Source organism: Myxocyprinus asiaticus, chromosome 9, assembly GCF_019703515.2.
Source record: "Myxocyprinus asiaticus isolate MX2 ecotype Aquarium Trade chromosome 9, UBuf_Myxa_2, whole genome shotgun sequence".
NCBI classification, from domain to species: Eukaryota; Metazoa; Chordata; class Actinopteri; order Cypriniformes; family Catostomidae; genus Myxocyprinus; species Myxocyprinus asiaticus.
The window spans coordinates 33,355,781-33,369,096 of record NC_059352.1 but is presented as its reverse complement, the minus strand read 5'-3'; the positions used below and the strand labels follow the sequence as shown (position 1 = coordinate 33,369,096).

At 35.5% G+C, this 13,316-nt stretch overlaps 1 protein-coding gene across 2 annotated transcripts in view; it reads left to right on the top strand.

Annotated features, from left to right (window-relative positions):
• The window catches only part of LOC127446450 (mitochondrial Rho GTPase 1-A-like), an 88,225-nt gene that overhangs the window by 32,439 nt on the left and 42,470 nt on the right, over positions 1-13,316 (top strand). For both annotated transcript variants that reach the window (XM_051707360.1, XM_051707359.1), the window contains exons 8-14: positions 21-122; positions 214-312; positions 5,264-5,372; positions 5,783-5,903; positions 6,668-6,752; positions 7,124-7,269; positions 9,346-9,446. In XM_051707360.1, the coding sequence (XP_051563320.1) occupies positions 21-122; positions 214-312; positions 5,264-5,372; positions 5,783-5,903; positions 6,668-6,752; positions 7,124-7,269; positions 9,346-9,446 (763 nt within the window). The remainder of the gene's footprint in view (positions 1-20; positions 123-213; positions 313-5,263; positions 5,373-5,782; positions 5,904-6,667; positions 6,753-7,123; positions 7,270-9,345; positions 9,447-13,316) is intronic.

The following is a 13,316-nucleotide window of genomic DNA, read 5'->3' as shown; positions in this document are numbered from 1 at the left end:
TTTTCTACCATTTCTTATAGTGTTCAGCCAAGAGTCTGAAGAATATCTCTGAGTTGTTTTATTATGCACAGAAGGCTGTCCTTCACCCAACAGGGCCACTCTACTGTCCTGATCAGAAAGAGGTCTGCACTATTATGCATTTTTTAAATTATTTATTTGGTTGCTTAAATAAAACTTACAGTACTTTTTAAAACTACATATTTTGGTTCACAGATGAGACTTGCCTGTGTCCGGGCATTGACGCGCATCTTTAAAGTGTCTGATTTGGATAACGATGGCATTCTGAATGATTATGAGCTCACCTTTTTCCAGGTAAGATATCTGCTGTGTAGAGTATAGTACTTTGCTTTAATGTATTTGTAGATGTAATCTTTATGCTGTGGAGTCTCCTAAAGTTACATTCTTAAGAAAAATGGTTCTAAATAGTACCAAATAAGGGTTCTTTAACTTGTAACAATAGCAGAACCCTTTTTGGTGCTAAATAGAACCCTTATTTAAAGGTTTTATAAAGAACCATCCTTTGAAAGTGCTATATAGAAACTCAGTAGTGCTATAAAAAACCTTTTTGATGCTTTATATATTAAACCTAACCCTAGCCTCAATTATGGTTTTATATTAAATATAAACACAAACAAACAATTACATAAATAAAAGTAAGGCATGTGTCAATTAAGTACTTTTATTTTCTATTTAAATGAAAAATTGTGGAAAAAATGATTTTAAAGCAATTGTTAGCTGAATACATTAATACATGATTGTGATAAAATAAATGATTGTGATGAAATAATTCCAAATGCATAAATCACTAAAATATTATATATACATTATATATACATATTTAGATTAATAAGTACATCAACAAATTAATAACGTGAAAGAGTCAGTAAATGCATATGTAAATGAATTAGCAGTCCCACATTGCTCCACACATTAAGGCTGGGACAGAAACTTGAACATTCTTTTATTGAGAGAGCAATTTTCTTCCATACTGACAAACAATCATTCAAGGAAGAGCAAAGTCCCATGGAAACACAAAATAGATGCAATGAAGGCTAAATTTCACTAAAATATCTGCACAAACTTCTATGATGTCTTCACCATCCATCACTGTGTATTTTGGTGTGTTTGAGTGGCAGTCCCTCTGGTTGTGGGGTCCAACAGCATCTGTCTGAGTAGAAATACACAATTAGGTTCAGAGTCAGTCTTTCAGTATATGTGGACAATATATGTGAGCCCTTCACAATGTGAAAAAGAAAAAGTGAAATAAAGTGTGATTAGTTTTTATTTTAATTATTAATTTTGTGACTAGGCAAAATGTTTATGCATAAACCCAAGTAAATAATTGAAACAATAAAAAATTCTATATGGATCACAAATTCAGTCTTCAAACACAGCTGGAAGACATAGTGTAGCTGCTTTTTAACTGTAAACCTATGACACAAAGAAATTACATTGTATTAAATAATCATAGTGTATAAATTAATTGCAAAAATAGATATAAAAAGGAAAGAGAGATAAAAAGGACTACTTAAAACTCACATAATCTGATAGCTTTAAGGTAGGCATAGCCTCTGCTGTTATCAGAGCAGACAACTCATACCGCTGGTGGGATGGATACCTGAAATCACAATAAAAATCTAAAATTACCTCCTTTTTTCAGAATATAATGTCTGAAACAAAATGACAAAGTGAAAAATAGAAAAATACAGTCTTATTGCTAGGAAACCACCAGTTACAGAAAGTTTTACTTTGTAAAGGTAAAAAATGTAAGTGCTTAATGTGGACTTGCTCAACATTTGCAAAAACTTCTGCTGTCTTTATCAAGCAGTGACAAAACCATCTGTTGTCTGATAACAGGCATAGTTTCATTCATTCTGTGATTATTATTATTTAGAGGTTATTATAAGCACTAAATATGGTCCATCAGTCTCATGCCCTGCAGAGAGAGAAAAACAGATGTCATGTGCTCTTGGTTCTATCTTCATGAATCCTCATCAGGATTAGTGGTTGACCATTATGGGTTTTTTAATGGCCAATGCCGATCCCGATATCCATTGAGCAGGGTGGCCGATAGGCCGATACAATGCCGATATATCACACTATTTTATATAGTAAATAACAAACATAAAATTGCTAATAATAATAATAAACTCTTATTTAGCACTTTTGTAACAGGTAAGGACTGGCAAGGAGGATGCAGGAACCGGCTGAACAGTAAACATAAACTTTAATGATATAAATTAACTTAAAACAACATAAAACATAAGGACACAGATACACATGCAACGCGGCTGCATGTGTCTCTCTCAAACCGGTGTCTCTGGCTGCCCCTTATCTTGCTCTCCCGCTGATCAGCTGATTCAGTGCCGGCCGTGATCCATCACAGCCCAGCCACGCCCTCCTCCTCGTCACACTCCTCCCCCGCCCAATTCAGGCCAGGGAGCCACCGGTCTGACTAACTCCCCCCCTCCCCCCATCTCTGGAAGACGCTGCCCTTCCGGCTGTTCTATAAGCCGGTGGTCCACCTTGCCTCCTGTGAACCTGGGGGAGAGATGAGGGGAGGCGTGGGGAGAGGGAAAGGACGAGCGGAGACACACAGAGAGAGAGAGAGGAGAACTTGCTCGCCGGCTCCCGGACGTGCTGTTGCCCAATCCTCAACCGCTCCTCCACCCTCTGGAGGCCGCCAGCTCACTCCTCCCCCAGCTCCTTCCCTGGCGGATGGCAGCGGCGAGGACTCCGCGACAGTGCATCCCTCCTCCCTCCCGGGTTTCGGCACACTGTAACAGGTAAGGACAGGCAAGGAGGAGGCGGGAACTGGCTGAACAGTAAACATAAACTTTAATGATATAAATGAACTTAAAACAACATATAACATATGGACACAGACACACCTGCAATGCGGCCACGTGCATCTCTCTCTCTCAAACTGGCGTCTCCGGCTGCCCCTTATCTTGCTTTCCCGCTGATCAGCTGATTCAGTGCTTCATCACGGCCCAGCCACAACTATATTTACACAATTTTACACAAAACTAAAAAATAATATTGTATTTTAAATAGTTTATCAGTTTCTTCAGATTTCTGTTTAGTTATCAAATTTTTTACATTTATTTGCACATGAAGAAATTATTAATATATTAGGAAGAAGGAAATAACAGTACACACAGTAGTCCAGCAACCATGGATGGCATGTCCACATCAGCAATCTCATTTTCTAAAAAAATACAGAATCAAACCAATTGTACATACAGTGCATAGTGAATAAGACATTTACCTACAGCACAAGTGAAGCACTTTTACCTTGGGCTGCATCCGAAAACTTAGGCAGCTGACTTGCTACCTTGCTGCCTAATCAGTTAATGGCATAACTGACAGTTGTTTTGAATGAATGGAACTCTTGAGGAAACTGGTCTCCGAACAGTTTGAAAAGCACCTTATTTTCATCGTACCTCCGTATACAGCCTCCAGAGGCAGCATTTTCCTGGTTTCGGCGGCAGCCTTGAAGTTGCACTCACGCGCTCGTGCGGATCCACCGCGAGCCTCAATCTCCTGACAGTTTAAACGGCCTGGATCGCCTGCTTGAATTGTTATGGAGTAACCGTCATGATTTGTGAATGAGAGGAACTTTTGATCCTGATCCTGAAGTTTTTGAATCTGGCTGATAGAATACGAGCTTCAGAGGAAGTTACTAGTTGAGCGCTCAATGGACGGGAAGAAAACAGAAGGGTTTTTATTATAATTGAAACTTGAAACCATTTTTTTTTTAATGGAAGTATGTGTAAAAAAAAAGTCTCCTTTTTGAAAATAAATAAAATAAATAAGAAAGCTGTACATCTCCTCTTTGAACAAAAGAAATTAGGAGGAAAAAAGGAGCAGAAAATTTAACAGTTAATCTCTCTTTAGACATAAATAAACCAATTGTTCTTCCCTTTGAACAACATAAAAGGGAGAAAAAGTGCAGGACCTTTTTGTTACTATTTACTGAGACCAGATTATCATAGCAGCATGTATTTCTTGATTTCTTTTCAGGCCAGGTTATGATGAAGAAATGTAAGCATGTTGATGTTTTCTACTAAAATCTCAACATGCTAAAATGACTAAAATACATGCTAAAATTCTACTAAAATGAACTACTAAATGAAAAACATCATCAGCTGTGTGGGCTTTTAAAGTAATGTCCTATGATGATTAACAATTAACATATATACATATAATTTACTCACTTGTTCCAACTCCATATCACTTTCTTTCTGCTGAACAAAAGGAGATTTTAGGTGCCAGGCTGCTCCTGTCTGTACCTTTACTCACACACATAATGGCGCCATCAAGAAATAAATGGGCCAAACGGAAAAATATATTTATCAGCCTCGGCGATATATCGGATGGCCACTAATCAGGATTATTAAATATATTTGCAAAAAATAACTAGATGCAGGATTTATTTGGACTATGTGGCTACATTTCTAAATCTAAAGGTCAAGAAGCTCTGAGTAAAATAATGTATAATTATTGAATGCATAGAGGTTGCAACGAGAAAAATAATTTTACGCAATTAGTCATGTTAATGCTTAAAATAGTAACAGCTTGGGGAAAGTTTCGCCATACAGTTTACTGTATATTCGTCTTGAATTTTTATGACATGAATAAGCTGAGAAAATGTGATCTCCCCAACAAGAACAGTTACAGCCATAGTGGTTTCAAAAGTGTTAAAAATCATGACATCAAATTTGGCCAACCTCTTGCTACCAAACAACACATTTATGATAAACTGTAATCTATAAATTTGTCACTTTCAAAAACATCATGTGAAGCAAAAGAAAAATAAGCAAATACTAACTCCCATATAACTGCGCTAATGGGATTTGTTATCCCTGATAATATTCCTGATAAAAATAATAATCATTAAATATATATTTAAAAAAAAGCTATCAAGTTTACTTGTGGAGAGTGTTGACAGTCTGTGAAACTGGTCGGTTGAGCTGCCAGGACTCCAGTGCTTGAAAGAATTTATGTAAGGGATAATCCACGGCTAGGTGTGCTTTAAATGATTTTAAATGCATGACATGGAGGCAAAGAACCACCCGACGCGAAGTGATAATCTTCCACTCTTAACCTTACTTTAAATCAAAACACAATTGTTTTTTTAATCATATGTTTTGCAAATGATGGAATATACTGTAGTTTTTAATGACAGCCATTAATACAACTTTGTAAAGTGGCCCTGTGTATTAAATGTCTTTAAGTGATTCTTTTTTTCTCTCTCTAGGGAACCTGTTTCAACACCCCACTAGCTCCTCAGGCCCTGGAGGATGTAAAAAATGTTGTGAGAAAAAACCTGTCAGATGGAGTGCGTAACAATGGACTCACCCTGAAAGGTGATGCTGCATTTAATGTATTAAGCTTTAAATGTGCTGGTCTAGAGTAAATTTGTTCTATAGACCTTAAACTTTCATGTCAGTGTTCCTGGAATCAAGCATATTTCAGAATTGGGTTCAGCTAGCTCTCATTTAAGCTTCATTTATTGTCTGGGGCAGGCAAAGGACCCAAACACTCTAGGAAATGAATTAAACAAATATTTAAAAAAATGACATTGAATAACTGGACACAGGCATGGTGGCCCACTTTTCATGATAGATAATGTTCATGGGGTATCATTCGTAAATAAAAATCAATAGAATGACAAATATAAAGATGTCTTTTAGCTGACCATGTTGTTTGCTAAGGAAGTCTTTCCCCGAAGTAATGTGCAAGGTTTCTATTTAATTTTTGATACCTCTTTCCACAGGTTTCCTTTTTTTGCATACTCTGTTCATTGAAAGAGGAAGGCATGAGACCACTTGGGCTGTCTTGCGGAGGTTTGGATATGATGACAATCTAGAGTTGCATCAGGACTTCCTGTTTCCCCCGTGAGAACAACCCTGTCCCATCAGTCACTCGTTCAGCCAATCAGATTCATTAGCCAAATTCAAAGCTGCACTTCTGAAGCCTTCTCTCGATCAACTCATTTTTGCACCTGACATGCAAGAGGGAAATATTCATAGTTCAGTCTTGATGAAAAGAAACCTGAAGTGTTTTCTGTTGATTATAATATTGTTTCAGGTCCCTCAGGTTCGAATTTCATTTAAATACAGCTGGGCATTAGTTGTAGTCTCTGGTGCATATGTTAAAGGAGTAGTTCACCAAAAAATAATTTACTCACTTGTTCCAACCCCATATGACTTTCTTTCTGCTGTGGAACACAAAAGGAGATTTTAGGCAGAATGTTAGCCTCAGTCACCATTCACTTTTAGTGCATCTTTATTCTACACAGTGAAGGTGATTAGTGACTTTATAGCTGTATACTTTCCTCCATGGAAGACATGAAGGATAGGAAATGATGGGTGAGCTATCTCTTTAATGTTGTTTACTGTTCAGTACAGCAACCAGTAATACAGGAATTATTAATTTATTAGACAAAATAAATATGAGACATGGTCTTATTGTGTCTATGGAGCGTTCTTGTGTCAATGAAACAGTGATTTAAGAAAAGACTGGATCTCTCTTAGGCTTAATCTTAATCTCCTTTGATTGCTCCACATTTGTGACTTTACAGGAATCCTAATTTAATTCAGCTATGCTAATCTGCTAATTTTACGGTCATCCTTCTGAAACAATGTTTATGTTCCTACAGGTTAAAAATACCCCCAGACTGCACCACCGAGCTCAATCACAATACCTACCTGTTCTTACAGAGTGTCTTTGACAAACATGATATGGTATGTTTGGCTAAGTCTCTCAGGATGGCATTGCTGACAAAATGTTGATTATAGTTTGATTAAACCAGCATGAATGTTCAAATTCAATATTTTATTCCATATTTCAATATATGATTTAAATATTTATTATTCAAAGATCATATTTCATCCCTTTAAGATATTTATTATTAAAATATACAATTATTATTAAAACATCCAATTTTATTAAAAGGGAATGTTAGGATGGGTTAATACTTTAGATAACCATCTCAGTCACTTCAGTCTTAAATGTAGTAAAATATTTTTTAATTACATTTGTTTGGAGGTATCAATCCCTCTATTTGCTGAATGTTCATCTGTGTCTTTTCTATACTTTTTTGTATTTGCTTTAGGACAGAGACTGTGCTTTGTCCCCCGAGGAGCTACTGGATCTGTTTGATGTTTTCCCCTATGTCCCCTGGGGACTGGATGTGAACAACACGGTCTGCACAAATGACCAGGGCTGGATCACCTACCAGGGCTACCTCTCACAGTGGACGTATGTATAAAACCATGTGTCTTATTTCAAGAATTATGGTGGTACTTTATAATCTGAAATAAGTTTAGATATACATTAAAGTTGGCATGAAATTAAAATTAACCCTATTTATTTTCTTCTGCATGCATGTTACTGGTCTTATTGTGAACGATTCTTTCATGCATATTTGTTTTTGTTTTTATATAAAACATTTTTCATAGTAATTTTTTATCAAAATGTAACAATTTATTCTTCTGCTGATATGACTGATTCTTCTCTGCTGACGTATGCAAGACCGCTGAGCAGTTAAACCAATGGGCAACATTTTTTAGTCAGTTTTAACCCAGCCCTTTCAACAGCCTGTCACGTAAACAAACGTGGCGTTGAAGCAGCAAACTCAGAGATGGTGAAGGTGTATTTTCAGCTGTTTCCCTCCCAAAACACTACATTGGTTACGGCCCACTGGCATGAGTAACGGTAAATTTGCAGTTTTTGAGGTATTTTACAAGGCACTTTCCAGAGATGATCGCTTCTGAATGGAACACGAGTTGGATACAGAGAAAGTGGCTGGAGTTTATTTATATTTTTAATGCAGGCATTTTTCAGAGGTTTCTTGGGATGTATAGCAGGAGTAAGTGTTCTTTATTGTTTATATTTAGTTTATTGTGATTTAAAACGTTGAAATTTAGATTTTGTACTCACTTGTTTCTCATTCATCTGCATTATTAAAGTTGTCAATTAGATCATAGATCGGTTTCAGCGGCAGCTGGTCAGAGGCGGCAAGGGAGGCTAAGCCTCCTCAAAAATGTATTCAAAATGAACATTGTTTAAATTAGTTTACCTACTAATATACACAACTCAGATACCTTTAATGGGAAAAAAAACTTTCTATTTATTTTTCTATTATGCGCAGTAGAAAGTTGTTTTAATTACTGTATGAATCGGTTTGAATGCCAAAGGAGACTGACGGGATAAAGCCTCCTCTCATTAGTAAACTGACCAATCAAAATGGATATTCAAATGATGCAACATCATCTGCTTCTGCTCAAAAAGCTTCTAAAAAAAGCCAAACGTAGGCAAAATTAAATTTGTCTCCTTCAACGTTCATAACCAATCATTGTCAGAGATAACCATTCTAGCCAATCAGCTTTCAGTATCACGTTTACACTTCATCAAGCCTGCTTGTGGATAACACGAATGGTGAAGAGAAACTTTAAAAATATGCCAAAATATCGATGAAATACAAGTTATTGGAAGATCAAAAAATGTGTGAAAGACTGAACAACATGATCATATATATATATATATATATATATATATATATATATATATATATATATATATATATATATATATATATCACGCAATAAAGCAGTGGAGGATCGTCGACACAAACTTCTATTAGGTGAGTAGGTGTTACTGTACATGTTACTGCCGCTGTGTCAATTGTTCCGTTCGTTTGTTGTATTTACAAGTTATCGAAAAGTGTGAGTTGATGAGCGGAAAGAGTATAACACATCTGCAGTTATCAAGACTATTTTAAGAAATCAGGAAGAGAAAAATCATCTGTTTACGGGAGCATAATTACTAGCAAATAACATATCATAATACATTATATTTAGACCCACTGCAATCATTTATTGGTTTGATCTTTCGATACTAATTTATATATTTGCCTCTGAAAATTCCCTCACGGACCACCGCTGTTCGGTTCTGAAGTAAGTGGAAAAGTTGGCCGGTATTGAGGTCGGTTTTCAGTTTCCCCGGTAACCAGTTCTGACATGAGCAGCATGGTGGAAAGGGGTGTGTGTGTGCTGCGACGTAAACGAAAGCCTTTTGGCAATTTTTTTTATTTTTATTTTTTTTTAAGCGATGTCCCGCCCCACTAAAAACAACTAACAGAACTGCGCTTGTCAAAGCACTTAATTACAACTTTAAGATGTACATTAGCTGAAAATGTTTAAAAATTATTTAGAGTTAAAATAAATTTTATGTGCAAAGATAACATTTCCATTTTCTGAACTGTTTGTAAATGATTCATCAGTTTGTTAGTTATCAAGCTTTTTGATCAGTTATCAAACTGTTATCTTCTTACAGGTTAACTACTTTCCTGGATGTGCAGCGCTGTCTGGAATATCTTGGTTACCTTGGTTACTCTATTATTGCTGAGCAGGAGTCTCAGACGTCTGCTATAACAGGTAAATTGTAAGAATAAACATATATTTGCTCCTGAGTATTGTAGGACAAAACTGTGTATATTAGAATATGCAAAGAGCTGATCTTGTAAGATTGAATTTGATAGATATATATATCATAGATTTCTTATAGTGACAAAGTGATGTAGCTTTTTTTTAGTTAATCATGTTATATTATATAAAATAAATTGTATATATTATCAGGGTTCCCACGCATCCTGGAAAACCTGGAATTTTGCAATGCAGATAAATAATACCTAAATGTCCTGGAAAATGATCGTTTGTACTGGAATTTTTTTTTTGTCGCTTACAAGGTTTTTGTTACATGTACAAAAACATGACAATAATAAGGACTTAGGATAGGTGTCAAATACAAATAATTGGTATCGTTTTGTCACTGCCGCCGGCTGTGCTTTGTGAAACAACATCAGTGGTTGACTCATGAACTAACCCCTTTCACGTACATTCTCTGCTCATCTACTGTCATCTTTGCTTTTGCTTGAGGCAATAGTTTAAATAATATTGATAGTGTAAAATATTTTTTTGTTCCAGCATTGTTGTTGTGTTAACTACAAATACGTTTGAGTTGTAAATTTTAGACAATGACGACGGTCGGACTGCTGATGTTTTTGAAAATGAATTCACATTATGTGAAAGAATTTGTAATAATTTAATGATCGAAATCCACTTACACCACGGTTACCACATATAATGCCTCATGATTTCCACGATAAAAATGGCATTAGCTATAAAGTGTGGAATGTAAATGAATTTGACATATTTGGGAATAAAATGAATATTTGAATACACAATTTATCAAATTAAAATTGCAATCTGTCCTGGTGGGATTATTAAACCGCAAAAGGCTGTGATTTAATTAAATAAATATATAATCTGCATGTGCTGCGTCCTTCAAAATGAATGTGTGAAGCTGGACACTCAAACACTGAAAACACTGGATCATGATCATCACGTGCACTCTGTGGCACATAAAGACTATGTTTATTTAATTAAACCAGCTTTTTGGGTTTAATAATTATTACACTGGGCCGTGTAGCGAACTGCTTATCCAGAGGTAAGAGACTAACGTCAAAACACATGTAAACGCTCAAATTAAAGCAAAATAAAAAAATTAAAATTAAACGTGTGAAATGGTGAAAAAAGACCAAAACATTAGTACTACTGTATAGTTGTGTAATGTTTACAGTAATGTAATAATAATAATAATGTATTTAAGCAATATCTGTTCTGTTGCGCAGCAATTAATTTGACAAAAATATCTCCAGTGTTGATTCGGATTGTGCTGTGAGGATTTTGTATAAAAGCACTTAATAAAAATATTGCAGTATGTCGAAAAATTATTTTCATTTGATTAAAATTTTAATGAATTCATTTGAAAACGTAAGTAAACTTTTGAATATGGAATAAAAAAATAACCATCCAATAACCACAATATACTGTACATCATTACCTCTTGTGTGTTTTTCTTAAATATTAATATATTAATGTCGTTTACATTGAAGTTTTAATGAGACGCTTATGCCAAAACCAAGTGTTTCAGACAGAGGGCTAGAGACAGGGTGGAAAATGATCATTTATTGCTAAACTATGACAGTGTTGGTGCAAAACCCTTTACTGACATTGTCAGTGGACCTTAGGGAAGATAATACAATTGTTAAATAATAGCATTTTATGACCCCTTTAATATTGTACATACCTTTTAATTAAATGTACTTAAAATTCTCATTTACAATGTCTCCATTTGTGATACCAAAAAATAAATGAATGAATAAATAAATAAAATGTATGGATGGAATAGTAAATGTTTTCAAAATTAAGAAAAATTAATGGAATCTTTATGTATAAAAAAAATGTAAAAGTCCATCAGGGATGTTCTCATTCTCCGTCCATCAAGATTTTTTCATAAAGATAGATTTTTTGGAATTAAGCAGAACAGCTTTAGCTTTGACCTTTAAAATGGCTACAAAATATTTACATGTTCTCTTGTCAGCCAGAGCATATGATTTTTACTAAAACATGTTCTTTTCCATATTTAGAAAAAAGTTTAAAAGAATGTTTTTAAAACCATTTTATAAATTATTTGGGTCCAAATATGCAACTTATACAAGAATATAATTTTGCTGAGTCATTAGCTTCTCTACTGTTAGCAAAACATTCTGAGGTTTTTCATCCTCCTCACTAGGCCCTGTGAAAGAGACCTGTTTCTGTGAATAATTTAATCTGTGCCATACTGTATATTTATATAGAGAAGAGATCAGATATTTTCATTAGCTTCTCTACTGTTAGCAAAACATGCCAAGTTTTATTATAATATAATAAATACATGTTCTTAAATTGTTCCTAAAAATTGATTTAGTGTATTTGTACCATCAGTTGTTCTTTAATAAATTTTTATACAGCTAAATCTGGTGTGCTAATACCCTTAACTTGAGTGTAACACAGTTTGAAGGCTGTCCAAGTGATCTAGACTGTAACATGTTCAGGAGGGTAAATCGGGTAGATGAAATCATAGGTGGAGCGTGTGTAAGGCTGGGCAAGGCATGATGTTCATATTAATGCTTATTAGGTATTGATCGGAAATCCCTTTTGCTGCTCCAGGATAGGGTTGCAGCTAACGATTATTTTGATAATCGATTAATCTAATGATTATTTGAACGATTATTCGACTATTCGGCGATTATTGCAACAATTAATCATTAGCTCTTAACTGATTATTCAGCTTGTGCCCTGACTTAAAAGGTTGTATTAAACATGCTTACTAACAATAAAGAGGACAAATTATCTTTTAAAAATACCTCTAAATGGCATTCACTGAATTAAAAGGAAAAAATACTTTTTTATTATGTTTGATTCAGTAAAGAAATTCACTGCAAAAAATCCTATTGTTATCAAGTGTTTTTGTTTTGTTTTCCATTTAAAATAGTCTAAAAATCCTTAAAAGATACATTTACTTGTGAAGCAATATATAAGATATTTAGACTTGCTTTAAGAGAATGTAGCTTAAATATAAGTGTATTTTGTATATACAGTTGTTGGGCCTCATGTAGTCAGATAGAAGACAAAGGCAGGCCTAACAGTCGTAAAACCTGACTGAGACACTCCGTCATAAATCTTACTGATAAAAAACATGCCAAAATCAAACAAAGGGAGTCCAAAACAGACTACAAATCCCATGAAGCCTTGCTCACTAAAGGATCGAACTCTCAACTCCTATTGGATGAGGCACATAACAGAATGTCCCTCAACCATGACATCATCGCGAGTAGAAATATCTCTGAGATGCTTCCGGGTTTTACTTCCAGCAACTTTGCTCGCCGTGTGTAGACGCAGCTCATCGCTGCTCTCAGGTTTAGCCTCGTGGCACAAGGAAGTAACGTCCGACTTGAAACTATGGCCATACAATCTCCATCTCGCTGGACGAGTTGAGATTACTCTGTGTTCCATCGAACACTCTAACGGATCCGAAGGAGACCGCCGAGCAATCCACATCTTCATCCGTTTGCCTGCAGAAGTGAAGAGATAAAAGATTTCTCTTCCATCTTCAATCAAGTCGATGTCGCTGATTTCTCTGCCAGCCCGCCGAGAATCAGCAGCCATACCGCCCGCTGACAGAGCGAGGAAACGGCCTCCCGTCATCACCCGAGCCTCAAAGAACCGAGTCGGAGTCAAACGACGGATGAACACGCATTCTACCTGCATCCTCATGCGATTCAAGTAAGAGGTTTACGTCTGGGCAGAGATAGAATATTACAGTGCATCCGGAAAGTATTCACAGCACTTCACTTTTTCCACATTTTGTTATGTTACAGCCTTATTCCAAAATGGATTATATTCATTATTTTCCTCAAAATT